The sequence below is a fragment of the Pseudorca crassidens genome, chromosome 7 (genome assembly GCF_039906515.1).
Source record: "Pseudorca crassidens isolate mPseCra1 chromosome 7, mPseCra1.hap1, whole genome shotgun sequence".
Classification (NCBI taxonomy): Eukaryota; Metazoa; Chordata; class Mammalia; order Artiodactyla; family Delphinidae; genus Pseudorca; species Pseudorca crassidens.
This window is the reverse complement of record NC_090302.1, coordinates 87,616,784-87,644,502: the sequence shown is the minus strand read 5'-3', so window position 1 is coordinate 87,644,502 and position 27,719 is coordinate 87,616,784. Positions and strand designations below refer to the sequence as shown.

At 40.0% G+C, this 27,719-nt stretch overlaps 1 protein-coding gene across 4 annotated transcripts; it reads left to right on the top strand.

The window, feature by feature from the left end:
* Window positions 1-15,585: 15,585 nt before the first annotated feature.
* On the top strand, window positions 15,586-27,193 carry PRXL2C (peroxiredoxin like 2C). Of its 4 annotated transcripts, XM_067744859.1 has the most exons (7): window positions 15,586-15,854; window positions 16,296-16,364; window positions 17,262-17,315; window positions 17,483-17,588; window positions 21,875-22,006; window positions 22,752-22,808; window positions 25,297-25,429. In XM_067744859.1, the coding sequence occupies exons 1-6, from the start codon at window positions 15,639-15,641 to the stop codon at window positions 22,766-22,768; spliced, it is 594 nt and encodes a 197-aa protein (XP_067600960.1). In that variant the 5' UTR covers window positions 15,586-15,638; the 3' UTR covers window positions 22,769-22,808; window positions 25,297-25,429. The 4 variants fall into 4 exon arrangements, with proteins under 4 accessions (XP_067600960.1, XP_067600959.1, XP_067600958.1 ...); XM_067744858.1 differs by lacking the exon at window positions 22,752-22,808 and having other exon boundaries at window positions 21,965-22,006; window positions 25,297-27,193; XM_067744857.1 differs by lacking the exon at window positions 22,752-22,808 and having other exon boundaries at window positions 25,297-27,193.
* The last annotated feature ends 526 nt before the right edge of the window (window positions 27,194-27,719 follow it).

Genomic DNA, 27,719 nt, shown 5'->3' with positions numbered 1-27,719 from the left:
TAACAGCACTATTCACAGTAGTCAGGAGGTGGAAAGCAAGCCAAACGTCCATTGATGGATGAGTGAGTAAACAAAAGATAGCATATACATACAGTGGAATATTCTCCAGCTTTAAAAAGAAGGAAGGAAGTCTATCACATGCTACATAGGTGAAACTTGAGGACATTATGCTAAGGGAAATAAGCCAGTCACAAAAGGACAAATACTGTACGTTGGTAAAAGCAGTCTCACGTACGCAGTATTTTGACTCCCACTTGGTCACATAAGAATGGGCCTTGGGTCTGGAACACTTCCATACCAAGAGATAAAGAGCCCACATAGCCTGTGTGAGCTTATCATGCCATGGGAATATTCTCCTTGTTACAGCCACAGTTAGTACTCTCATCTCTGCTTTAAATGTGTGTGTCATATGGCACCTGGCCACCCCCACCGTCATATCCCTCCTCACAGGGAGGGGACAGGGTTCCTTCCACTGCAACATGAGAGGGATGCACATAGGCAAATTGGCCTGAGTCAGCCACCAGGAGAAACTCCCTGGCCATGGAGGACTGACACATACTACTGAGGCTGATCTTGTTCTGTCTCTTCTCTATGTAAGTAAAGCGTTGTTCCATCCAGTGCCTAATTAACTGTGTTGTTTTCCTTGGCAACTCCAATACCAAGATGCAATGTGCAGAAGTGTTTACAGTCCTTCCCCTGGTGTTGGTAACCAGTGCATGGTACTCTGCTGGACACTGGGTATGAGATATGTAAAGTAGTCAAATTCATAGAAACTAAAAAGTAGAATGGTGGTTGCCAGAGGTGGGGGAGGAGAAACGGGGAGTTGTTTATGCCCTCAACATCTTCACATCCCCATCAAGTATAAGTGAGAAGGGCCAAGAAAGTGAGTCATGCCCACACTCATGACTGATTAATTAATATAAAATATCTATCATGATTTGTGTTCCTGTGCTATTTCTTAAAGGTAGAGCTAACAAATATTTTTATACATGATTGATACCTACTATAACTACACTATTAGTCTGGAATATTTAACATATATTCTAATTAAGTAATTGAATGCTCTGTGTTATTTTGCTGGATTCCTGTTAAATTGGCCTGAAAGAATCTTTATTTATTAAAGTATCAGGTGGTTTTAGAAAAGAAGTATTAAATGATTTCTATCTAGAGCACGATCAAGTTGAAATATTGCCATTTGTACAGTTAAATTCACTTACAAAGAGAAACCACTGTTCGTTCAGTTAATATTTCCAGAACATGTGACTGTTTTAATTTACATTTGTACCTTATCACTTGAGGACAAAAATAAAGTGACAGTTAAAGTAACAACATTGAAATGTAAAATCAGAATAAAATCATGCCCTTTCACAATATTCTATCTAGACAAAGTTGTAGACTGTGGTTCTTTAAGAATAGCTCAGATGGGAACTTCCTCCTCATAACTACACTCTCCGCCACCCTCCTCAACCCCCAAAAACACAAACACAGACATTCTCCTCAGGCTCCACCAAAATAAATTTAATTGTGAGCTTATCAGTTATGAGGTACAGGTTTAATTTATCTTACCACTACAGAAACAGCAAAGATTTTCCATTAAATACTAGATTTAGAAACTTTATAGAAAGTCCCAGATTTATAATTCATTCTGTAATACTGGCACAATGCAGATTGTTCTGTAAAATTCATGGAAAAAATGTTCCAAAGAAACAAATTTTTCTCCTAAATTATTCTCCCAAATCAGTAAGTTAATAAAATATCAAAGAAGCTATGGTTTAACATAACCACATTTATTTTTGAAATTTTAAAAGGAATTTTATGATCTTTCAGCTGTATAAATTATGATGCTTCACAAAGGTGAATTTTAGGCCTTAAGGAAGGTAACTGTATTTTCCCAATTCCTCCATTACTTTGAAAATATAAATACCAGGTTCCAATGTTTAAACAAATGGGAGTCACTGTTTCTGATATGGATTTAAACAGATTATAATATATGCATATTAAAAAAATATATTAATGCCTATTTAACTTTTTTAACTACTTGGGAATTGATAGTAATGTCATCACCTATGCCAAACAAAGAGTGACTCTCATAACCTTCTCTTTTTGTTTTCTGCATTTTTATCCCCTCAAGACCTGCTTACACAAGAAACAAACTGTCTTCTGTTGTACTGCAATCCAAATTGATCTCTCCTTGCCATAGAGAAAATTTGAAAAAGTTTTCTTTAAAGCCTTAATTAATTTAACTTAGTTGATTTGATTTTGCAATAACTGCATTAATGTCATATAAATTAAGAAACTTATCTACCATCTCTGAGCAATTCCAGGATAAGAAACGAGAAGCTGTAGCTTTTCAATCACAGACTGAAAAATCCCTATCATTTAACGTATAAGTTTCTTTGTGTTTGGTTCAAAGCAGTAGTGGCTCCTATAGCTATTTTGATGGTCATCTGATACCCCACTTGCTACCTTTATCCAATGAAGTCCCTATTTCTGCCTAAGTTTTCCTCTTGTAGTGGATGTTTAAGAGATTTAAAAAGAAGAATGGAAAAGCCAGAAAGAAGACAAGACCTATGAAGAAACAAGTCAACAAAACTGCTTCATCAAGCAATTTGGACAGTTCCCCTGAAGATGGTGAGCTGAGCAGTGCATACCTGGTAGTAAGCTCCCACCCTTGTATCTTTGAAGATGGAAGGAAATAGGGAAGATGAAAAAAATGAAGTCTTCATTAGAGCACTCATTAACCTAATGAGATCAGTAAAAATGTCAGTGATTGCCAAAGGTTAGAGAAGCAGGAGGGAAGAATAAATAGGAGGAGCACACAGAATTTTAGGGCAGTGAAGTAATTCTGTATGATACTATAACAGAAGACACATGTCATTATACATTTGTGAAAACCCATAGAATGTACAATGCCAAGAGTGAATGGGAATGTAAATTATGGACTTTGGGTGATAGCGATGTGTTCATGTAGGTTCATCATTTTAACAAATATACACTCTGGTGCAGGATGTCGATAGTGGGGAAGGCTGTGCATGTGTGGGCAGGGGGTATATGGGAACTCATCATACCTTCTGCTCAATTTTGCTATGAACCTAAAACTACTCTTCAAAAAAGCCAATTTTTTTTAAGTTGATATTTATTTCCCACTCACAGAAAAGATAATAGGGTTTTTGTTGAACTTATTTGACTGTATAATTATATCCCTTTCATGTATGCTGAAAATTTTTTTAAATTGAAGTATAGCTGATTTACAATGTTGTGTTAATTTCTGCTGTATATATATATATATATATATATATATATATATGTTTATATGTATTCTTTTTCATATTCTTTTCCATTATGGTTTATCACAGGATATTGACTATAGTTCCCTGTGCTATACAGTAGGACCTTGTTGTTGATTACTTCTTTGCTGTATCCTGCAGAATACATATAAAAGTCTTGAAATAACAATGCCAATATTGTATTGATACTATGTATGAAATAGGCAACTGATAGGAACATATTGTATAACACAGGGTACTTTACCTAATGCACTATGGTAATCTAAATGGAAGGGAAGTCCAAAAGGGAGGGGATATCTGTATGTGTATGGCTGATTCCTTTTGTTGTGCAGGGGAGGCTAACACAACACTGTAAAGCAACCATACTCCAATAAAAATTAATTTTAAAAAATGCTAATATTGGCTACTGAATAGAATTTAAAATTTCTCAGTATTCTTTTTTTAATCTTGGAATATATCCTCCTAGGGATGTACAGTCAAAAATGCTCTGTTTTAGAGTCATTTGAAGTAGTTCTTCAGTATGTGGTTATGCCATCAGCTTGACATACAGCTATGTTCACTATAAAAAAAATAGTTTATTTTTTTCAATTTTTAGAAATTTTTTCATTTTGCTTTAATTATGTAAATATTTGCATGGTTACAAGTCAAAATTATAAAAAAAAGGAACATTCATAGAAATTTTGCTTCCATCCTCATCTCTGCAATTCTTTTCCTCTCTCTTTAGACCATTAGTTTTCTTAGTTTTGGTTTATCCTTTCATTGTTTCTTTTTGAAAATACAAGCAAATGCATTTAAATATAGTCACACTCCCTTCCCTTTCTTACACAAAATTTGCAAACTATAAAAGTATTTTGCATCTTGCTCTTTTTTTTTTTGCTCAATAATGTATCTTGGAGATCACTCCATATTGGTATATAGAGATCTTCCTGCTCGTTTTTACAGCTGCATAGTACTCCACTGAATGAATGCAACAGGGTTTTTTTTGTTTGTTTCCTATGATAGAGTTTTGGGTTGTCATAATCTTTTTGTTATTAAAAACAGTGCTGCAGGGACTACCCTGATGGTCCAGTGAGTAAAACTACACGCTCCCAATGCAGGGGGCCCAGGTTCAATTCCCGCATGCATGCCACAACTAAGAGTTCCCATGCCGCAACTAAGACCCAGTGCAGCCTAAATAAATAAATAATTAATTAATTAAAAAAAAAACAATGCTGCAATGAATAACTTTGAAATGTGTGCCAATTTTAAAAAATCAAAGTTAGTTGTAGTAAATGCAATAATAAGCTTATAGGAGTGTTCCAGCACTGTGGTAATCATTCACTGATAGTAATTAGTAATAACCTACATCCACATTGTCTTCTTATTGAATATTGTTTTATTTGCCCAGATGTGAACCTCCCACCATCACTCAGATACACACTGTCTACTCAAGTGTTTACTATGGAGTTGCAATCCTCTTATAAACTCCACATTCCTTGCCACAATGATAGGTCTATGCTTAGGTACCTAATCCAAATTGGGTCCATCAAAGAACCTCGATTGAATGGTCTGGGTTTAGTAATCTGACTCAAACTGTGCCATTCAGGGCTCTTCTCTGGCTTCTATACGTGAGACCTAGGAAGGGTGTTTTATTCTGATCACCAATTCCAGTGTGTGTGCTGCGGTGGAGGGGGGTGAGGGTTCCTCTCCACTCCTCCAAACAATGTTCCAGACATTAGCTGGGTATCCTAACAATTCAACTCCATTTTGACATTATCTACTGGGAGATAGTATCAGATTCCACAGGTCATGGGTTCAGTTCCACAAGAATGGCCCCCCTTACTTCAGATGTCAATCACAAGTAGTAGGTCCCCAAGTTACCCACAACTTCTGTCCAGTTTAGTTAAAAGTCAAAGGTTCCCATGAGGGCTCTCAGGTTTTATTAACTTGCTAGAGCAGCTCAGAGAAACATTTTACTTACTAGATCACAGTTTTATCATAAAAACAATATAACTTAGGAACAGCCAGAAGGATGACAGGGCAACGTGTGGGGAAAGGACATGGACCTACTATGCTCTCTCTCTGAGCATAGCACCCGCCCCAAACCTCTGCATGTTCACAAGCCTGGAAGCTCTCAGAGCCTCCTATTATTGGGGTTTTTATGGAGGCTTCATCATGAAGGCATAATCAATCATTAACTCTATTTTTAGGCCTTCTCACTCCTTAAGAGCATGGGAAGTGGGGCTGAAAATTCCAAGCTTCTAATCATGGTTTGGTCTTTCCTGTGACCAGCCCCTATCCAGGAGCTATCCAGAGCTGCCTCATTAGAATAAAAGATGCTCCTATCACCCAGGAAATAACAAAGGTTTTAGGAGCACTGTCAGGAACCAGGGTCAAAGACCAAATATTAGAACAAAAATGCCTCAAGAGCTCTTATCACTTAGGAAATTACAAGCGTTTCAGGAGCTCTGTGCCAGGAACTGGGGGCAGAACCAGTATATATTTTCCATTACCTCACAAGGGGGAAGCTCAATTCATCCCCAGTGGAGTGTGTGCGACATGATTCTGGGAGTAGCCATGTTCTCAGGCATTGTATAAGGGGACAAGTTGAGAAAAGGAAACCCACCCATAAAGAGATGCAAAACTAGAGAAGAAGGAAGAAGTTCCTGGTGGTGTTTTCTTCTGAGACAAGCCATATCTATGCCTTTCCTGCTATTTTGTTACATGCAACAATAAATTTCTCTTTTATTCTAAAAAATAAAAAGGAAATTAGGCAGTGAATTAAGGCATTACATGAAAAATAGAATTAGTCAACAAAAACGCTCATACTAGAGTCAGAACCTACTTTGATTCTTAACTCTATTGTTTTCTCTCAGTTCATCTAGTTTTTCAGACAGAAGAGTTCACTGCACCTGGGACACAGTAGGTGCTCAATAAATGAGAGCTGTTTGAACAGATGAATGAGTAAACAATAGATGCATCATTATTTCTTTTCAGTGATTATTTTCTCAACAATCTAAACAAGTAGATTATAATTCAGTCCGAAATTAGAATATGTTTCCTAAATCCAAGAGTCCCTGAATTTCAAATTGGTTCTCACACAACTGATAAAACATTGTTTCATCATCTGTTTACTAAATTCGTAAAGAAAGACTCAATGTCCTGGACTGGTAAATTTTAAAGAAAGAGGGAAAATATTCTCTCTGATTGGTGTTCTTGTGTGGCTATAGAACATTTAAAATCTACCCATTGCAAATCAACAAGAATTTTATCTGCATGTTACTAAACAACAGTAGATACCACAAATGTACTTTATGAAACCACTTTGCAAGTAGAGCAAACTTGTTCCATTCATCAAGGGATGCTTGCTCTTAGTTACTAAAAACTCAAAGAGGCATTCCGTTTGCAAAGCCTTTTGCTACAATACAGCAAAGATATTAATCATTAAGATAAGTTACATATCTTGAGATCTTTCATCTTAAATACAAACCTACTGAATGAAGAGCCCAATGAAGAGCGATAACAAACAAATTACTTAAATGGAAAAAAATAATATAACAAACTATTAACTATATATAAGCAGTAACTAAGGGTGAAAAGATAACTCTAAAGAATATCCTAGGGCTGAGGAAGAGTGCTCAAGGAAGGAACAAACTTGTCAGGGGCTCCCTCCGCATGGCTAGAATTCAGTTTCTTCTGAGATGTGGATTTAGCCCATTGGATGATGGAGAAACTTGCTGGGTTTCCTAAGCCAAAGCTGGTCCATAGTCCAGGCAAGCGGCAAATACTCCTTCAGGCTGCAGGTGGGCAGAGACTACCAGATAGGCATGCAAAAGGAGCTGGGCATCAGGAGCCCACTGAGTGGTATTAAGCCTGGCATGTGTGGTGTCCACATTGGGAGAACAATAGGAACCAACCCTCCAGGGTGCAAGTGGACTGAGGCTGGCAGTTGGGTGAGCAGAGGGAGTCAGGGCATCAGGAGCCCATCTATGGGCAGTGCAGTGTGAGGCCTGGGGTGCACAGTGTTCACACTGTGTGGGCTGCAACAAGGTGGTCACTGGGCCTGGGCTGGGACTGCAGGCTCACCAAGGGATTACCCGCTCCTGGATACCCAGTGAGACAGAGCATCACTGAAGTCCCCACACGTGCACCCCTGGTAATTGTGAATTTGGAGCAAAGTGTGGCAAACAGAAGCACATCAAAACAAGAAGAGAAGCCCTTTCTCCTGCAATGTCCCTCCAGCACCCCTGTTTTAAAACGTAGGTCTTATTATTATTCAGGTATGGTAAGGCCAAGTCAGGAGACAGCTGCCATTGAAAAGATAGTTTGTTACAGTTCCCAAGAGGAGAGAGCAGGCCATGCCACGTAGGGCCACACGGAAGCATCAGAGTCAGTCAGGAGGCAGAGGGAGTGAGGGGAAAACATGGGCAACAGCCTTTATTGTGGTTTTCATGGGAAGGAATGGGAGAGGTAAGGTAAACAGGCTTAGGATTGAGTAATTTTAGTGAGCTCCAGGGTGTAGGGCCTGCTCCTAGCTGTCTGATAACTGGCCCCGTTATAACTAGTGCAAGGGAAGAGTGGCCCATCGTGTGAGAGCCCAATTAAAGAGTGGTGGAGGGGTATGGGCTCTGGATTGTTCAGTGTGCATCTGAAAGCTGTGCTTGCAGGCAAGCCTTTGCTGTCTCTAGGAACTGGCTTCTAGGCAGTCCCTCCAGGGTCAGCAAGCCCCCAATGTCAAACCATCAGAAATACATGGTTAATAGAGCCCCCTACTGACAAAATGTGTTTACTGCAAAGGAGAAATGCTTACTACCATAGAGTTAAGTAATGAAGGGTGGATTTGCAGCTGAGATGCATTCATTACTAACCAGCACAACTATACAGAGATTGATCATCCTGTTTGAAGATTTTCAACCAGTTCAGTTCAGCTCTGATTGTTTATTTATTTTTTATTTCATTTATTTTTGTCAGTGATAATATCGTCTTTGGAAAATGGATCTCTTCTTGCTTTGTACCCTGTAATGGTCATTTTGGCTTTTTCCCCAGTGTCTCTTTTATTCAAATAATCAATTTAAACTAATCATGGATATTTAAGTCTTTTGCCAGAGACTGGTCTAGGGAAGGGCACGTCTAAGCTATGTTGACCTGAAACAAATAGACTTCCAGATTTTTCTCCAGAAAAGATGGGTTTATTCCAAATCAGTAGGGAATTGCAATTCTGGGCCTGCAACCATAGTGAGCTACATGCAAGTTCACCACCGCAAGGGAAGAAGAATACTTTTATAGAGGGAAAAGGAAGTTGGGAGGGCTATAAGAAGCAAAGAGTCCATGGCTTTTCATTGGCTGAGTCCTTGCCAGGAAAGGAGTCTTTCTTACAAATGCAGGGCTTGGCTATCGCTGCAGAGCATGAGAGCGCCCCCTCCTGTTTTCCCAACTCTATTTAACTCAGGTTGCTGTTTTATCATTTTTTATAGCAAATTTAGGTAAGCTAAACCAAAAGGAGAAGGTTGCTAGGGCTTCTGGGGATGAACATGTTCTATGTCTCTTCATCGCACCTGAACTAGAAAATGCAGCTCTGTTGCAACTGGGATGCATCTTGTGACCAGCCTAAGGGCAATGCCGATACAAAGGAGGATTGAACCAAGAGAACAGCTAGGAAGGAAGCCCTGATTTTACCACACCTAGAAACTGACTTGTCCCTGAATTTCCTGTTATGGTAGATAATAAATATCCTTATGATACAAAACAGTTTGAGCCAAGGTTTTCTGTCACTTGAAAAGAAAAATATCGTAACTGATACAAGTTCTCATTATACTTTATTCATACTTCTGCTATATTACTTATTGCCCTTCATCACAACTATTTATTCTGAGTTTATCTTCCCAACTAGACTACTGTCTCCTTCCCTTGAGCTTGGCTTCATTATCTTAATCTTTCTAGTTTCTAACAATGCCTGACACAGGGAAGTTACTAAGTAAATATTTCTTGACTCTGTGACTGGTTCTGCCTGTTGCATCCTGATTTCAAGGATTTGGGGCGCTTATATGAAACATAGTCTGTATTTGTAAGCTTAAAGTGTAAAGGAAACTATAATACGTTGCAATTAATACTCCAAAAAACAAACACATTTGAGAGTAACCAAATGAAACATCCATACCAGAATTAGCCAAATTCTGTGGTGATCATTTGTGGCTTTACTCATGCTTTCTTCCTGTCACTTGGACTCTAGAACATTTTTTTAAACTTTACTTTTGGAACTAATTTTAGAAATACAGATGAATTGCAAAATAGTACAGAGCTCCTATTTACCCTTTACTCACTTTCCTCTAATATTAACATCTTATATAGCTATAATACATTTGTTAAAACCAAAAAGTTAACACTGGTACAACACAACTCACTAAAGTTCAGACTTTATCCAGAGTTCCCCAGTTTTTCCACTAATGTCCTCTTTCTGTTTCAGGATCCAATTCAGAATACCACACTGCATTTAGTTATCATGACTCCTTATCTCCCATCCGTGATGGTTTCTTGGTCTCTTATGACCTTTAACACTTTTGAAGAGTATTGGTCAGGTATTTTGTAAAATGTCCCTCAAATTTTTTTTATCTAGAGCTTTTTCCATTTTTTTTTCTTCTTTTCTGATGTCTGAAGCTTTCTAAAAATTCTTTTGTAGTAATAATAATGCCTTATTTTAGGATATTTTATGCTTTGCAGACCAACGTCACTACATTCCTTTGGTGATTCTCATCTCCACCTGGAGAAGTGACTCAGAAAGAACATTTCTCCCCATATATGGGAAAGCACTCATGGAAAGATGCTGTAAGGAGGAGGCTGAAAGCACCAAAGCACCTGTAGGAATGAAGCCTGTGAGACGGGCTGGGACTTGGGACCTGGGACCCTTTGCTGCAGTGCTTATGATCTCGGGTGGCCTCAGCCTGCAGCGGCTTGGAACAGGATTTCAGTTCCCAGCCACAGATTGAAGTCAGGTCGCAGCAGTGAGAGCACTGAATCCTAGCCACTAGACCACCAGGGAAGAGTGGCCAGTGACAAGGCCCTGGCCTGTCAGCTGTGTAGAAATGAATTTCCACTTAGAGTCAGAAAATAGTGAAACAAGTGTTATGAGGAAGAAAAACAGCACATATGGGGCTTCCCTGGTGGCGCAGTGGTTGAGAGTCCGCCTGCTGATGCAGGGAACACGGGTTCGTGCCCCGGTCCGGGAAGATCCCACATGCTGCGGAGCGGCTGGGCCCGTGAGCCATGGCCGCTGAGCCTGCACGTCCGGAGCCTGTGCTCCGCAACGGGAGAGGTCGCAACAGTGAGAGGCCCGCATACCGCAAAAAAACAACAACAACAACAAAAAAAAAAAACAGCACATATGTGTGGATAGACACACGGGCGGGCTCAGAGAGGGAGTCATGCCCTCCCGGTAGTTTGAATCACCTTTATGGGGCATTTCTTCCAGGTTTCCTTTGGCCAATCATCTTGCTTTGCCTGGTTCTAAGTCCGTATATGGTATATCTCAGGGTCCTCCCATGCGCACATCTCATAGCCACGATGGATTCTAGCGAAGAGGCCTATGGGTAGGTTGGCATCACTTGCTGTGGGGTGGTGCCCCCTCCCTTTTGACCTCCGAGGAGCCTCTCTACGCATGTGTAGTCAGGGAGGTCTCCTTGACTTCGAGAATGAGGAATATGTGGTCTTTTATCTCTAATCTGGGCAGGGCTCAGCTCTTCTCCAGCTCCTCAACTTGGAGTATCTGTCCACAGAGGACAAACTCCAGCTGCTCAGCCTGGGGCCCATCTATCTCCTGCCTCACTTACACCTGGACAAACATCTAATCTAGTCCCAGCAACAGAATACAAAGAAACTATAAGGGACTAAAAATAACTGTGTATGCGCAGTTGGGGCAAAGTATGAACAACAAGATGCAAAAAAACCAAAAACCCAGCTGCCACTTCTGAGGTGTCAGGAGCAAAAGCAGGGTACTGTGCATGACCCCTGCACACAGCACCACCAAGGGGGTGGCAGGCCACCCACACCACCCCTTCCACCTGACACACGGGTCCGCCCCTACCCCCACCCCATTTAAGGGATCATTTTGTCCCAGCTCAGGGAGGCTGTTACTTGTTTTCACTCCCTCGTGCTGCAGCACCAGTCCCAATAAAGCCTTGTCTGAATTTCTTGTCTGGCCTCTTATCAATTTCTATTGATTAAAGAGTCCAAGAACCCAGGTCGGTAACACCTGGACATGAGGTCAGTGAACTGGACCAGGCCTGAAGGGAGCTGGGCTTGAACTTGTGAGTTACCCTAAGAGGGTCAGATTCCTTACCTCCATGGGCGTAAGTGGTTTATAAAATGTCTTCCAGTACTAAAATCCTCTATTATCTGTGTATTTCATTTCTCCTGCTAATATTGCACTCTATTGACACTAATCCTTAACAGCTAATAATAAAACCCAAAAGTTGCCTTTCAGAGATAGCATTCTACTGTACTTTCTTCTTTCTTAGACAAAGGGAGCAAAGTGAAACCTTGCTCTCTGGGCAAGGCTCTCTTCAAAAGGCTGATAGGGTATATTGGCAACAACTTATCTCTTTAGCCTAAGTTACTTCTCAATGAATTAACCTCTTGGGAGACACATGCCTTGTTTCAGAAAACCAAGGTTCATTAGTGACAGTAGCGGACATGAATTCACCAGGAATGTACTATTTTCAGACTGAAGTACAGCTGCAGAACTCAGCCAGGTGTGTGGGTGATAATGGCATACCAGAAACATAGTGGAGGAGAACAAAATGAAAAATGAAAGGCTCGGGAGTGGGGAGGAGGGTACAGGGAGAAGTACAAGAGCATAAGGACAAGCAAAAAGAAGTTTATCCATTTATGAGTATTTATTGGGTACTCTCTATGTTCCAAGCGCTGTGATAGATGCTGGAGATATGCAGAACAAAATGGACATGGACTTGTTTTCGGGGAGTTTATACTCAAGAAATGGACAAGAAGGGCAAGGGAGGGATAAATTAAGAGTTTGGGATTAGCAGATACAAATTACTATATATAAAATAAATAAACAACAAGGTCCTACTGTATACCACAGGAAACTATATTCAATATCCTGTAATAAACCATAATGGAAAAGAATATGAAAAAATATATATACATATATATGTATATATATATGTATAACTGTATAACTGAATCACTTTGCTGTATACTGACACAACATTGTAAATGTAACTAAACTAACACAACATTGTAAATCAACTATACTTCAATAAAAAAAGAAATGGACAAAAACCAAATAATTATTTAATCATAACTGTAACAAATGCTTTTTAAAAAAAAAGTGTGCAGTGTACCAAATAACCGGAAGTTAGGAGGTCAGGAAAATTTGGTAAGTTGGAATATTTGATGGTCTGGAATATATGATGTACCAAGTAACATATTCCCAGGTTCAACCAGGAAGTTTTGGGGAGCTTTGACCAGTTATTGGTCACAGTGTGAAGACAGTGTGGTTAGAGTCAGTGGTTAGCATCTAAACCAAGGAAACCTGGGCATCTACTGTCAGGTGAGGCTCACCTCTGGAATAATCTGAATGAAATAGAGCTGGCTGGGTGTTAGGTTGATGGGTTTCTGTGGACTGGCAAGCCTGCAGTTGCATACGTCCTCTGAGCTCTGCCCTGCTTGTTTCAGACAGTGGGGAACACCATTTCTGTAAGGCACTGTGACTACCTTGCTCCCATTCATACTCGATCCACGCCAGATGGTGAAAGGTCTCTTAGCGCCACCCTATCTTGCACATTCCATGCATTCACCAATCAGACAATATTCATGGAGGCCTACAATGTGTCAGGCCTTGCGCCAGTCTGCGAAGATATTACAGTGCTGCAGAAGGCAAGGAGCTTACTGCCTGATTCAAAGCTTTCCAAACTTTCTTGGTTCACAGTAGTTTATTTCTTAGTGTCAGCAGTTTATTCACAACACCCTTAGGCCAAAAGAAATTCCTATCAATTTCTTTTATTTGGAAGTTAGATCCAAACAACTTAATAAGTATTTATGTCTGAACAACTTAGTAGCTATTTGAAGATACAACTATAAATTAAAAGAAAAAGTAATATTTTTATTTCATCCCAGAGTGTGCCTGCCTGTTGGACACTGCACAACTTCTCCAATCTTGGAATCAGACTGGACGTCCCCAACCTCATTCCCTAAACACAGTGATTTTTGTGCGGTTTTAGGTTTTTTTATAATTTTTAAATTTTTTAATTTATTTTTGGCTACATTGGGTCTTCGTGGCTGAGCGTGGGCTTTCTCTAGTTGTGGTGAGCGGGGGCTACTCTTCGTTGTGGTGCTTGGGCTTCTCACTGCGGTGGCTCCTCTTGTTGCAGAGCACGGGCTCTAGGCACAAGGACTTCAGTAGTTGTGGCACGTGGGCTTCAGGAATTGTGGCTCACGGATTCTGGAGCGCAGGCTCAGTAGTTGTGGCGCACGGGCTTAGTTGCTCCGCGGCATGTGGGATCTTCCCAGACCAGGGATCAAACCTGTGTCCCCTGCACTGGCAGGCAGATTCTTATTCACTGCACCACCAGGGAAGCCTGTGCAGTTCCAGCTTTTTATCACAACTGTTAGAAACCCAACTTGGCAAAGATATGACATTATTCAAAGAAATATAGTGGAAAAGAAATGTAGTCTAATGTGAAATCGTGAACTATCTCCACTCACAAGCTGGGTGTCAGGAGGATAACCTCTGCTTCCCTCAAGTATTTAAAATATCCTGCTGTGCCCCTGAGAGTGCATCTGTGGCACCCCAGCACTGGTGGAACATGACTTAGAAACAGGTCTATGGTTAGAAATGTCCAAACCCACAGCAGAGTTTCTCAAACTGGGAGCACTTAAATGTGTGTTCAATAATGTATGTCTTCACACAACTGAAAGCCAGAGGATTCAGGATCAGTCTCTCCTGCACTTTGTGGCAGAGTGAAATTGGTCACTTTTACCTCACTAGCACTCTGCCCTTGATAAGTGTGATCCTGAAGGGGTTCCACCGGACAAATACCATAAATAGAGGATCGTATTTTCTGAACCACAAATCCAGAAACAAGGGTGGGTGAACTTATAAAGACAAAGAACCTGAATGTTGTCTGGTTCTGCCCTGGAAGACTTGGACACATGGTCACCATCTATGAGAAACCCCAGTGCAAGACCAACCTCCAAGTCCAGCACCAGGTGACTCTCACAGAGCCTGCAGAAATTCCTAAATTCCTCTATGCCTGCTTGCCTGCAGCCTGCCCCAGGAGAAATTAAGGTAGAACAGAGCCATTTAACTCCATCTTCCTCATCCCTCTCAATCCATCATTTACACACACACACACACACACACACACACACACACAGAGTTATATCACTTGAGGGGCCTGGTAAACAGCTTTAGCAAGAAAAGTCTGAAGAAAGGACATGAACTCCTGAAACACCCTAGCACATTTATAAATAGATTTATTATACCTGCTCTTAAAAAATATAACTGAGGGAATTTTCTCAAGTGATAGCGATGGTCCATATTTTTATAGGATTGTGGATAACGGGTGGATAATCAGGCAAAACTCACCTAACTGTGGACAGATGCACAGATTCTGACAGAGTAAAATAGAATCTAGGTGGTGGATATAGGAGTGTTCCCTGTAAAATTCTTTCAACTTTTTGGGCATGTTTTAAAATTTCCATGATAAAATTTTGGCAAATTTTTAAATTTAAAAATTTAATTAAAAAATAAAATTTAACTCCACTTAAGATTTGTACATTACACTGTATGTTAATGATACCTGCAAAAAAACAAAAAAAGCAGGAGAACTGAGGAGGGAGTGGGTTAAAAACAGACTAGAAGGTAAAACAAATCTATCGGATCATAAATATGGATGTGCTTGGTAACGGGTTCTCTTGAACAGATAAGAACTAACTTTGACCCAGGCGGCTACGGGGAGCAGGGGTTGCTTTCTTCCTAATTAACTCCTTTCTCGGCTTGGATCTCTCTGTCTCTCTCTCTACCTCCCTACCATGAATGGCTGAGTCAGAAAACGCGACAGCGGTTCCGTACCTTTCCGGAGCTTCGGAACCACCGGAGATGCAAAGACTTGGCGAATCCTAACCTGGAAGACAACATGTGCGCCCCGGATCGACCCCGCGCGCCTCACTCTCGCCGGGAGCCACAGCGGGTCTGCACCTCAAGCAACTCCGCGCCGTGCGCCCCGCCCCGCCGTGCGCCCCGCCCCACCGTGCGCCCCGCCCCGCCAGTACGGCCCGCTCCTTACGCCCAGCTTGGGTAGCGACCCGGCCCACCAAAGATTGTGACCCCCACCCTCGCGAACCAAGGGCCAGCGGATGCAGGGCGCGATGGCCGCCCCATCCGTGGTCCCGGTCACGCGGCAGATCAGCGGCCGCGCCGCCCCAGCCGCAGTCCCAGACCCGAGCGGCCCCGAGAGCGGGCAGTCCCTGGCCGCCGCCGTGGCCGACCTCCCGGTGCTGGACGCCTCCGGGAGGCGGGTGCTGTTCGGCGCGCTGTTCCGGGAGCGCCGGGCTGTAGTGGTCTTCGTGCGGGTGAGCGCGGGGTGCGGGACGATCCGGAGCAGGTACCTCACCCGCAGGCTGGGACGGAGGTTGCTTCCACGGCCTACGCTGAAGGGTGGTTACATCGGGCCCCTGGACGGGTCCAGGGCCCGAGAGCGGAGCCCGCCGGGCCTGGCCCTTCCCGTGTTCATCCACTAGAAGCTTCCGGAATGCGAACTGCTCCTCTCGCTTCCTTGAACGGGAATGGAAAAGCAGCCCGCCAAGCGAAGGCCATTTTCTCAACGAGCGAAGAGGCCTAGCACAGACTGGGTGCGGCCTAATTTCAATGCATATTTGGGCGCCCCGACACCTCTTTCTACCCGTCTTGGGTGTTGTGTTAATTAGCATCACGCATAATGAAGTACTTGGTCCTTTCTGACCCCGGGTGTGTTAGTTGCTAACTTGTCCTTCTTGCCCATATTGGGATTTCAGCATTTCCTGTGTTACATCTGCAAGGAATATGTAGAAGATCTGGCCAAAATCCCCAAGAGTTTCTTACAAGTAAGTTTCCTGAGAGTGAGCAGCAGCGAGCCCCGCTTCAGGGCGGCCTGGTGAAAATCACCTGCCATTTATAAGGAGTGCAACGGGATGAGGTGCGGAGTGCACCACCTCTCCAGCGCAGACACTCACAAACCCAGATTCTCACCATCCCACACATCTCTCCAACACCTCCAAAAAGGGGAGGCACGCGTTAGAAGTCTATTTCTGGCCTGTTCATTATTGCCTGGTTGTAAATATACTAACCATAATAATAATTTTGATGTTACCTAATAACCTGCCTGTTCTCAAATGTTGATTGATAATGACCAAAAACAGAAATGCTAAAAATATTTCCTTCCCTTTATTTTTGTAATAAAGATACTCCAAATAGTTGTTCGTTATAGGAAAATACTAATATATCCTAAAGGTGAAAATTTGTATTGTTAATGGAATGCATGTTCCACATTGGTCTGACAACCACATACAGGTGTGTTTCTTCAGGCATATAGAGGTTTGTCCCCAGCTGAGCTTTTGAGTGACCGCATTGGGTAGATTTTGTAAAACTAAGATCTATTTTCAGCAGACCTTATCAATTGAGATGTGAAAGAATAAAATTGTCTGATTAAATAACCCTACTTTAATAGTTTTTATTCTCGTTTAATGTATGCCTTTGGGGGACGTGTAGAGAACTACTGACTATATTGTTTTGAAATTCTTACTTAGCAAAAGAATTATCTGAATTAATTGAACATTTTAGCATACATCTCTTTGCTTTGACTCACACAATTTTGCTCTTTATACCATTCTTCTAGAAGCCTATAGGTGGCATTAGAATGGAACAAAAGAGTTGGATTAGGGGAAGTTGTATGAAACATGTGATTTCCAATAATATGTACATGTCTTTTTTCTCTCCTAAAGGAAGCAAATGTCACTCTTATAGTGATTGGACAGTCATCCTACCATCATATTGAGGTAAATATATAGCAAATTGAGACTCTAACAGGTTAAATCTCTTTCAGACGTAAAAATTATATTATTTGAATCACTAAATGTAGGCTAAATTTGCTAAAATTAAGTCAGATTATCACTATTTTTCTCCATTTCTTTTTATTAAAATTCTAACTATATTCTTTTTTCAGCCTTTCTGTAAACTGACTGGGTATTCTCATGAAATCTATGTTGATCCTGAGAGAGAAATTTATAAAAGATTGGGAATGAAAAGAGGTGAAGAAATTGCCTCCTCAGGTAAGACATGATATGTCTCAAGTAGAAAACACTAATGGTGTATTTCACATTTCACATATGCATATATGTGCATAGGGGAACAAATGGTAAATTCATAAATCAGCCTGCTTTTTATGATTCTAGTAAGTGATCCAGATTCATGAGACTCTAAAAGATTCATTTGCTATATGTAATGACATGGAAGGCTGTTGGCGAAGTACTAAATGAATGAAAAATGCAAGTTGCAGAGCAGTGTTTTTAGTATGATTCCATTTTTGTAAAAATAAAAACCATTTTCATAAAGATCTATACTATATATGTGTGAAATGAAAAATGTTTTAAAAGATATTGCAATGATTACCCCAAGGCATGGGAATGAGAAAAATGGTTTTTGAATTTTTTACAATAAGTACATTTTACTTTTGTAATTACAAGAAAAATAATATTGCTTAAGTTAATATATTTTCATACCTCAACACCATGGCTTTGAATGCTCTATGTTCTTTAATAGATGAAATCTTAGTTTTCATTTAAAGCCCAGCTCAAAGGGGCTCTTAATAGCTCTTCAAGCAGAAGCAATTGCTTCCTTCATTGTATTTTAATAGCACCTTGTACTCGATTATATACTCTATAATTGCACTTAAGGTGGTGGGTAGTATAGTTAGTTGAAAAGTTTGATGTTTTATTCATCTTTATATGGTCCATATTCCCTGCCCTTACACAATTCTTTACAATTAAGTGTATAATAAGCTTTAGGTGAACTATTTATGTATATATTAGGTAGAAAGACCTTGGCTTCTGAAACACCAAATAAGAGAACTCAACTTGAACTCAAATCACTTATTCTCAACAAATGCTGAGAATGACACCCATGGCACCCACTGTGTTGGATGTTCCTGGGAGGACTGTGATAAAAGACACAGCCCCTGCCAACCCAATGCTCATAATCTACTCTGGGAGTCAGAAGCAAACAGTCAACTATATTACAGGTTAGGGCTTATAAAAGAGGAGAGCATGTACTGGCAATACCTATAATGCAGAAATGCCTATAACACCAGAATTGCACAGGGAGAGAAGAATCTGGGAAGGCTTCTTAGAGGCGGTGTTGTCTAAGCTCATTCTGTAAGGAGTTAGCTGGGTGAAGTGAGGCTGGGAATGGTGCAGCTGACAGAAAGTAGCACGCACAAAAGCACACAGGTATGAAAAAATGAGACTGTTGGAGAATTGCAGTTCCCTGTGTCTGGCCAGAGTCTAGGAGCCAGTTGGGGGATTGTGTGAGCCAGGGGACTGAGTCTGGGAACATGCCAAGGAGTTTGGATTTGTTCTGGAGGCAGTGGGGGAGTCATAAAAGAATTATATTTAGTGGAGAAGTGATACAGTCTTGTTGCCAGGTGGAGGAGCAATTGGAATGTTCCAAACGGAAGTCGTTGATATTCTTGACAAGTTTTTAGTAATAGTCTAGAAAGAAATGACACGGCCTGAAGTAGGGATGCAGAGGGACAGATCACAGAGCTACTTATGAGGTAGAGTTGACAGGATCCCTTTACTGAAGTTTTTAAAGAAAGCAACCTAAACTTTATTAAAACCAATGATGAGGTAGCATAAATACAGAATTTGCTCTTTTTTCCCCCTCTCTTTTTAGTATAGGAAATTGCAACAGTACAGATTGTGAACCTTTGTCTTTGGTAGACTGTTTTCCTGTGCTATAGCAGAGTCTCAGCATGTGTAAGGTCTGTTTGTCATTTAGCCACCTTAGATATAAACTGTGGGTTTCACTTTAGTAACACCTCACCATCCATTGCCTCAATAAAGATGTGGAATTGCAAAGAAAACAGTTGCTTGTGATTATAAGAGAGAGTATATTTAAATCATTTAAACTCCTTTGATCTGTGTTAAAGTACTGTATTTCCAAACAGAAAACATTAGGTTCTCACAAAATAATTTTTTAAAGTTCCTGCCTGAAAAAGCACAGATCTCAGAATCAGTTTCAGAATAATCCTACTTGAAAATTATGACACTGAAAATAAAATATAATAATTTAAAGTTAATGGGACAGTTTATAAAGACAAAGTGGAAGAAAATAAAGCCACTAAATTCAAGGGAGTAATGGGTTTACCCAGTATTTCATTTTGCCTTACCATAAGCCAATTTATGGTGTTAAATCTACAATGATTACTGTAGACAGCACGTAAGCACAAGGCAGAAAACATGCCTCTTATAATACTTACTTAATCTAATGTTTCAAGTTAAAATTCTGGTCTTGAGTCGAAGAATCAAACTAAGCGAAAAAAATGAAAAACAAGAGTTTTACACATAACTAAATTCGTACTAGCAAAATTAGATTGTGCTTTACAGCAAAGATTGTGAAATTCTAGGTTGTGAAATCTTCTTCAATTGAATTTCTAAAATTTCAGAAGTTAAATGACCCTTCTTCAGACATGAGGAGATAGTTTGGATTTAGGAACATCTATTTTAAGTGTAAAATCCTAAAAAGCAGTAAACTTTAGTCCTTTACCCATGTCTCTAAGCTAATGAGCCTGTATTTGTTTCTTGGTGAGATGAATGTCCATCCTAATATAAACATGAAAGAAATAGAAAAGTTGGAGAGATGAAGGAAATAATAGGTATCTGGAAATATTAAGAAATCGGGCAGGTCAAAGGCAGCATAATCATCAAAATAAAAAGCAAAAAGCACTAGTAGGAACCGACTGCAGGACTGAGGGTTGAGCTCTGTGCTGCGACCCGGCAGGAGAAGATGAAGGGGACTGGTAACTGCTGTACACTGGTGGACATGCACCCGGAGGGGCAGACGGTGGGCAAGAGGACCTGGGCCATGGTGTCTTGCTGCTCAACCAGTCATTCTCTGGCCTCAGAACTGGTGGAGTCCAAAATTTAAAAAAACTAAAAAGACATAAAAGGCAGGGATAGGAAAAAGATAAGTTACAAGAAAGGTAGAGACTGAGCTTCTTTACTCAAAGGGAGTGGAGGACTTCCCCGGTCGCGCGGTGGTTAAGAATCCGCCTGCCAATGCAGGGGACGCGGGTTCGAGCCCTTGTCTGGGAAGATCCCACATGCTGCGGAGCAACTAAGCCCATGCGCCACAAATACTGAGCCTGCGCTCTAGAGCCCATGAGCCACAACTTCTGAAACCATGTGCTGCAACTACTGAAGCAACAAGAGAAGCCACTGCAATGAGAAGCCCGCGCACCACAACAAAGAGTAGCCCCCACTAGCAGCAACTAGAGAAAGCCTGCGCGCAGCAACAAAGACCCAACCCAGCCAAAAATAAATAAATAAATAAAATATTAAATTACTTTAAAAAAAAAGGGGGTGGGGGAGTGGAAGTGAAGTATCAGTTACTGTGAGAAAGGAAATAGAAAAACTGACAGCCAAGCAAAGATGGAGTGGTAGCTATAGTTGCTATTGTTACAGCTAAACCGCAAAGTCTCAGTAGCATAACGTGGGAGAAGGTTCTTTTTCTTTCACATTTCAAGAAGGGTATATCTATTGCGTGCTTGTCCAAGCAGCAATTCGGGGACACAGTAGGAAAGACTCAGGCCCTTTCTATCTTGTGGCTCTGCCATTGTCAATCCAGACTTCGAAGGATGTAGAAGAAACATGGAGAATCACTCCCTGAGAGGTTTTTAAGAGGTGCCCTGGAAGTGGCACACATCATTTTACTCATTGGTTAGAGTGTAGTCACATAGCCGTACCAAACTCCAGGAAATGTTTAGCTGTGGTCCCAGAAAGAGGAAACGGGTTTTGACAAGCGTATAACAGTCTGTGCCACAATGTCTCCTGAAGAGGAATGTAGTTATCTATTAGTTGGTAAGAGACTAAACAAAACACAAATGGGGAATTAAAAAGGAAAGCACTACCAGTTTGACAAGTCTGTAGCTGACATTTTTCTGTGGGAGAAAATGATCTGGGTCTGTCATCAGTTCTTCCTTTAAAGCAGTAGTTCTCAACTGGGAACGATTTTGACTCCTCCCCCCAGGGGACATTTGGCATTGTCTGGAGACATTTTCAGTTGTCACAGCTTGGCGAATGGTGGCTGCTGTGGCATCTAGTAGGTACAGAGAGCAAGGATGATGGTAATCACCCCACACTGCACAGGACAAAGAATTATCTGGTCTAAAACATCAGTAGTGAAAGGCTGAGAACTGTTCTTTGAAGGAAGAAAAAAAGACAAGTCAAAAGTAAGATGACACATAAGAAAGAGACTGTTTTCTAGAAATACTAACATTATCTTAATATCTAATCAAATATAAAATGACAACGTCTAAAGACAATTCCTAATATTTCAGGACAGAGCCCCCATATAAAATCAAATATACTCTCAGGAAGCATTCGGAGCCTGTGGCGGGCAGTGACTGGCCCTCTTTTTGATTTTCAAGGAGATCCAGCTCAGCAAGGTGGAACACTCATTTTAGGTCCAGGTAAGCATCAAAGCCCAGCTTCAGCAGTACACTTTTCGTGCTTTTTAGAAGTCCAAAGGCCATCCACTTTCTTCATAAAATAGCCACCATGTAAAGACGGGCAACTGGACATGCTAACAGTCAGGGTGCTGTGCTTTCATAGGGGTCATCGTTTGTTTTCAAATGCTCCTGTGTATTTTTGATGTTTGTTTACTGGATGTAATGTGGCCATGATTCTCTACCTGAGTGATTCCAGGTATTTGGGATAGAAGAAATCAGCAGTGGTTTGGTGACTTCTATGTGGCTATAACACTCTTTAAAAATTTCAGTGGAGGTGAACGTTTTCAAATGGGAGAAGACCATCAAGAACTTTTTTTTATCAATAGAAGAATCAAATCTAGTTATTTATATCTAACAAAACTAGCAGACTTGCCCTATGTCAGAAAGCAAGTCAAGGGGAATTCCCTGGCAGTCCAGTGGTTCGGACTCAGTGCTTCCACTGCAGGGAGCGTGGGTTTGATCGTGGTCAAGGAATTAAGATCCTGCATGCTGAGCAGCATGGTCAAAAAAAAAGGAAGCAAGTCAATCCCAGGGGCAGCTTATTCAGCAACAGTTACTCTAAGCTGCATCCTTTAAATAGCTTTCTTTTTTTATTATTTAATTTTTATTCTATATTGGAGTATAGTTGATTTACAATGTTGTGTTAGTTTCAGGTGTACAGCAAAGTGATTCAATTATACTTATAGGTATATCCATTCTTTTTCAGATTCTTTTCCCATATAGGTTATTACAGAATATTGAGTAGCGTTCCCTGTGCTATACAGTAGGTCCTTGTTGATTATCTATTTTATATATAGTAGTGTGTATATGTTAATCCCAAACTCCTAATTTATCCCTCCCCCCCCACCTTTCCCCTTTGGTAAGTTTGTTTTTGAAGTCTGTGAGTCTGTTTCTGTTTTGTAAATAAGTTCATCTGTATATTTTTTAGATTCCACATATAAGTAATATCATATGATATTTGTCTTTCTTTGTCTGACTTACTTCATTTAGTATGATAATTCCTAGGTCCATCCATGTAGCTGCAAATGGCATTATTTCATTCATTTTTGTGGCTGAGTAATATCCCATTGTATAAATGTACCACATCTTCTTTATCCATTCATCTGTCCATGGACATTTAGGTTGCTTCCATGTCCTGGCTATTGTAAATAGTTCTGTAATGAACATTGGGGTGCATGTATCTTTTTGAATTATGGATTTCTCTGGATATATGAACAGCGGTGGGATTGCTGGATCATAAGGTGGTTCTGTATTTAGTTTTTTAAGGAACCTCCATACTGTTCTCCATAGTGGTTGTACCAATTTACATTCCCACCAACAGTGTAGGAGTGTTCCCTTTTCTCCACACCCTCTCCAGCATTTATTGTTTGTAGACTTTTTGATGATGGCCATTCTGACTGGTGTGAGGTGATAACTTCATTGTAGTTTTGATTTGCATCTCTCTAATGATTAGTGATGTTGAGCATCTTTTTGTGTGCTTTTTGGCCATCTGTATGTCTTGTTTGGAGAAATGTCTATTTAGATCTTCTGCCCATTTTTTTATTGGATTGTTTTTTTGATATCGAGCTGCATGAGCTGTTTGTATATTTTGGAGATTAATCCCTTGTGGGTTGCTTTGTTTGGACATATTTTCTCCCTTTCTGTGGGTTGTCTTTTCATTTTGTTTATGGCTTCCTTTGCTGTGCAAAATCTTTTAAGTTTAATTAGGTTCCATTAGTTTATTTTTATTTTCATTACTCTAGGAGGTGGATTCAAAAGATATTGCTGTGATTTATGTCAAAGAATGTTCTGCCTGTGTTTTCCTCTAGGAGTTTTATAGTATCCAGTCTTACATTTAGGTCTTTAATCCATTTTGAGTTTACTTTTGTATATGGTGTTAGAAAATGTTTTAATTTCATTCTTTTATATGTGGCTGTCCATTTTTCCCAGCACCCCTTATTGAAGAAACTGCCTTTTCTCCATTGTATATTCTTGCCTCCTTTGTGGTAGATTAATTGACCATAGGTGCATGGGTTTATTTCTGGGCTGTCTACCCTGTTCCATTGATCTATAGATAGTTTTATTGATCAATTTGTACCACCTGAAATTCCTTTGGCTTCCCTCTACAAAATGGTTGGGCATTGGATCTCTACCATGTTCAAGTATTGCAGTCAGGAACAAACACCCAAAAAGCCTGGATCACTGTGCTGTAAACTGATTTTTCTTGGTTCTTCTTCATGTTTAAAACTGTTCATATTAGTGAGTGTAGCTTCTACAGGTTATAAAATTAACATTTACTTTAATAAATTCCAGATGTCTATAAGGAAGTCTTTAGAAGGAGGATTTTGACCAACTATCATAACTTTTTTGGTTTTTTACAGCTGGAACACTATAGCTAGCTAAAATCTTTCATTTTATTTAATCTCCCTTTCCCTCTCTCTTATGAATTTACACTAGTTAGACTAGTCAAAAAAAAAAAAAATCAAAGTAAACAGAACACAGACTATAAATTACGACTATTTGGGCTTCCCTGGTGGCGCAGTGGTTGAGAGTCCACCTGCCAATGCAGGGGATGCGGGTTCGTGCCCCGGTCCGGGAGGATCCCACATGCCGCGGAGCGACTGGGCCCATGGGCCATGGCCGCTGAGCCTGCGCGTCCGGAGCCTGTGCTCCGCAATGGGAGAGGCCACAGCAGTGGGAGGCCCACGTACCGCAAAAAAAAAAAAATTACAACTATTTTATTTGAGCAGATAAAAGAATTGTGAACATCTAAGTGTATTGTAACTGATTGTCTTAATGCCCTTATTTTTTTCAGCCTCTTTTGGTCTATGGTTATAATGTAGATAGCCTATTAAACCAGTATTTGGGAGTGAATTTTTTAAGGAAGTGATTTATTCTATTATTACATTTAAGAAACAGATGATTTTCCAGCTTGATATTTATGCTAATTCCATATTCTGCCTGTTTGACAGGATATTTTATTTAATTACATTTAATAAAACCTAACAGACGGTTATAATTTAAGAATCTTTCCCGTTGGATCTCATAAAACATTACGTATTAGCCTTATTTAACGATAATTTTTGTCATGCTTTATTACCTTAATTAAAAATTATTATGTCATTATATAGAGAATATTATGTACTCCAGGTAAATAATGTTTTCTTTTGGACTAATTTAAAGTTAAAATGCTTCCTTGATTCTAGTAAGCAATAAATCTAATGAATAGCACTGCATGTCAACCTTTACCTTTTATTCTTATTCTCTTCTAGGTAACAACATCCATTTTATACACTGTGATAGGAATAGGTTGGATCACAAGCCCATCAACTCTGTTTTACAGCTTGTAGGAGTTCAGCACGTGGACTTTACAAGCAGACCTTCAGTTATCCATGTGTGACATTACAGACTCTGTCGCTTTCAAATGGACCTTGGGATATGACCTGAATTGTGGGAATGTAGTATACTTGTGCAGTGCCTAACTTGTTGGCTCTTCCCAGCCTTTGAGGAGTTATGAAACCATAAAGAGACCATGTACCACCAGTTGAATAGCATGCTGAGAGGCATTAGTTGTCAAAAATGTGATATATATTTATAATTTTATAGCTTTTGAAGTTTTATTTTCTATAAAAATTTTTGTAAAAAAATTATTTTATTTTTGTAAAATAAAACTTTAAAAGCTATAAAATTATAAATACCATTCTTTATTTTACATTATGATATATCCATTCAATGAAGGTTTTTTTGGCCATTAAAATCATAAATTCTTTTTTTTTTTTTTTTTTTTTTTTGCGGTACGCGGGCCTCTCACTGTCATGGCCTCTCCTGTTGCGGAGCACAGGCCCTGGACGCGCAGGCTCAGCGGCCATGGCTCACGGGCCCAGCCGCTCCGCAGCATGTGGGATCTTCCCGGACGGGGGCATGAACCCATGTCCCCTGCACCGGCAGGCGGACTCTCAACCACTGCACCACCAGGGAAGCCCTAAAATCATAAATTCTTATAAAGAACATATAAGGAGAAAGGGAAGCAACCCAAGACCATTTTATCCATTGAGAAAAGCAGGATCTCAAATTCTGTAAACAGTATAATCACATTTTTGTATGTATATGTTTATATTTTTGTATGCTTAGAAAGAAAGACAGGAAGTAAACACACCAGAGTATCACCAGTTAAGTGTCTCTAGGTGGTAGGATTACAAGTGTTTTTATTTTCTTTTCCATACATTTTTATATTTCCCAACTATTCTATAATGAACATGATTCATTTTTTTGGCAAGGAAAAGGTCTTTAAAATTATACGAAGAATATATCCCTACGTAGCAAGTTCCACAAAGGTACAATTATATAGGCTGCAGTCCACAAGTTTCTATCCTGATTGCTTTACTCAGAGGAAATACAGCAGATCGAACCTTCACAGAGCCTGTGTTCACAGCATCTTGACCACACACCCACCGTCCATTTCACTAGGATTTTGTTTGGGGCAACAGGGGCGGGGGTTGCTGGTAAAATGAGAAAAATATGTTTTAGATATTTAAGATACGTATAATCAGTATGCTTTCTGAAAGGAAATTTTAAGAATTGTTTAAACTAAAAACCAAAAAAACTGTAATTTAAATGTACACTGTGGTTTGGTTGTATATTCCTGGACAGTTTCTATTTCTCACCTCCAAGTTTCTTTTATTTAGTAGACTATTGTCATCTTTTATTTTTCTGGAATCATAATATGTTTTGTTGGAAGAGTCCCAGGAATTCTGGTGAAAAGTACAGCAAGGGCTTCCCTGGTGGCACAGTGGTTGAGGGTCCGCCTGCCGATGCAGGGGACACGGGTTCGTGCCCTGGTCCGGGAGGATCCCATGTGCCGCAGAGCGGCTGGGCCCATGAGCCATGGCCTCTAAGCCTGCACGTCCGGAGCCTGTGCTCCACAACGGGAGAGGCCACAGCAGTGAGAGGCCTGCGTACCGCAAAAAAAAAAAAAAAAAAGTACAGCAAAATTAAAGTATTTGTAATTATTAGCAAGTATAATACTGCTTTGAACTTATACAAGCATATGGAGTCATACACAAAATATAAATTTAAAGTGTCCAAAAATTTGAATCTATTTTCATGTGTATATAAATGGAAAATCATGTTTTTAATCAATAAAAATGAGTTATCTTATAAAAGTTAAAATTAAGGTACTTTGTGCTATTTTTTATAGTAAGGAGACTGGTGGCCCAGATCCTTCTACTGATTTTAGACTTAAAACTGCTGAATCATAGCTTACACAAAATTTATATATTTCCATTTATAATATACATTATAAAAACGTACACCACATTTTTTAAGATACATAAATGTTCTTTATGTAGTTTCATGGAGGAACAGTTACATAAATACAGTGCAGTAGTAAATTGCCTACCCGAACAAACATTTAATATAAAAATTACTTATAATAGGTGCTGTGAAACATATAAACATACTCCATATCCAATAATGTACTGGACGCAAAATTTTGAAAAACCTTTTGGTGATAAATATGTAGAAGTGCTGGATAAAAAAATAATAACATCTAACAGTTTTGTGGTGCTAATTATTTGCCAGGTACTATTCCAAGTGCTTTACATACATTAGCTCTGTGGAATTGATATTACTATCATCATTATCATTGTCAACTCCATTCTACAGAACACAAACAACCTCTTTTTTTTAAGTTGAA

Coding starts and splice junctions, on each gene's coding strand:
- PRXL2C (XM_067744857.1), top strand. CDS start 15,639: ATGCAGGGCGCGATGGCCGCCCCATCCGTGGTCCCGGTCACGCGGCAG. Junction 15,855..16,295: donor CTGTAGTGGTCTTCGTGCGG/GTGAGCGCGGGG, acceptor TTGGGATTTCAG/CATTTCCTGTGTTACATCTG. Junction 17,316..17,482: donor CATCCTACCATCATATTGAG/GTAAATATATAG, acceptor TTCTTTTTTCAG/CCTTTCTGTAAACTGACTGG.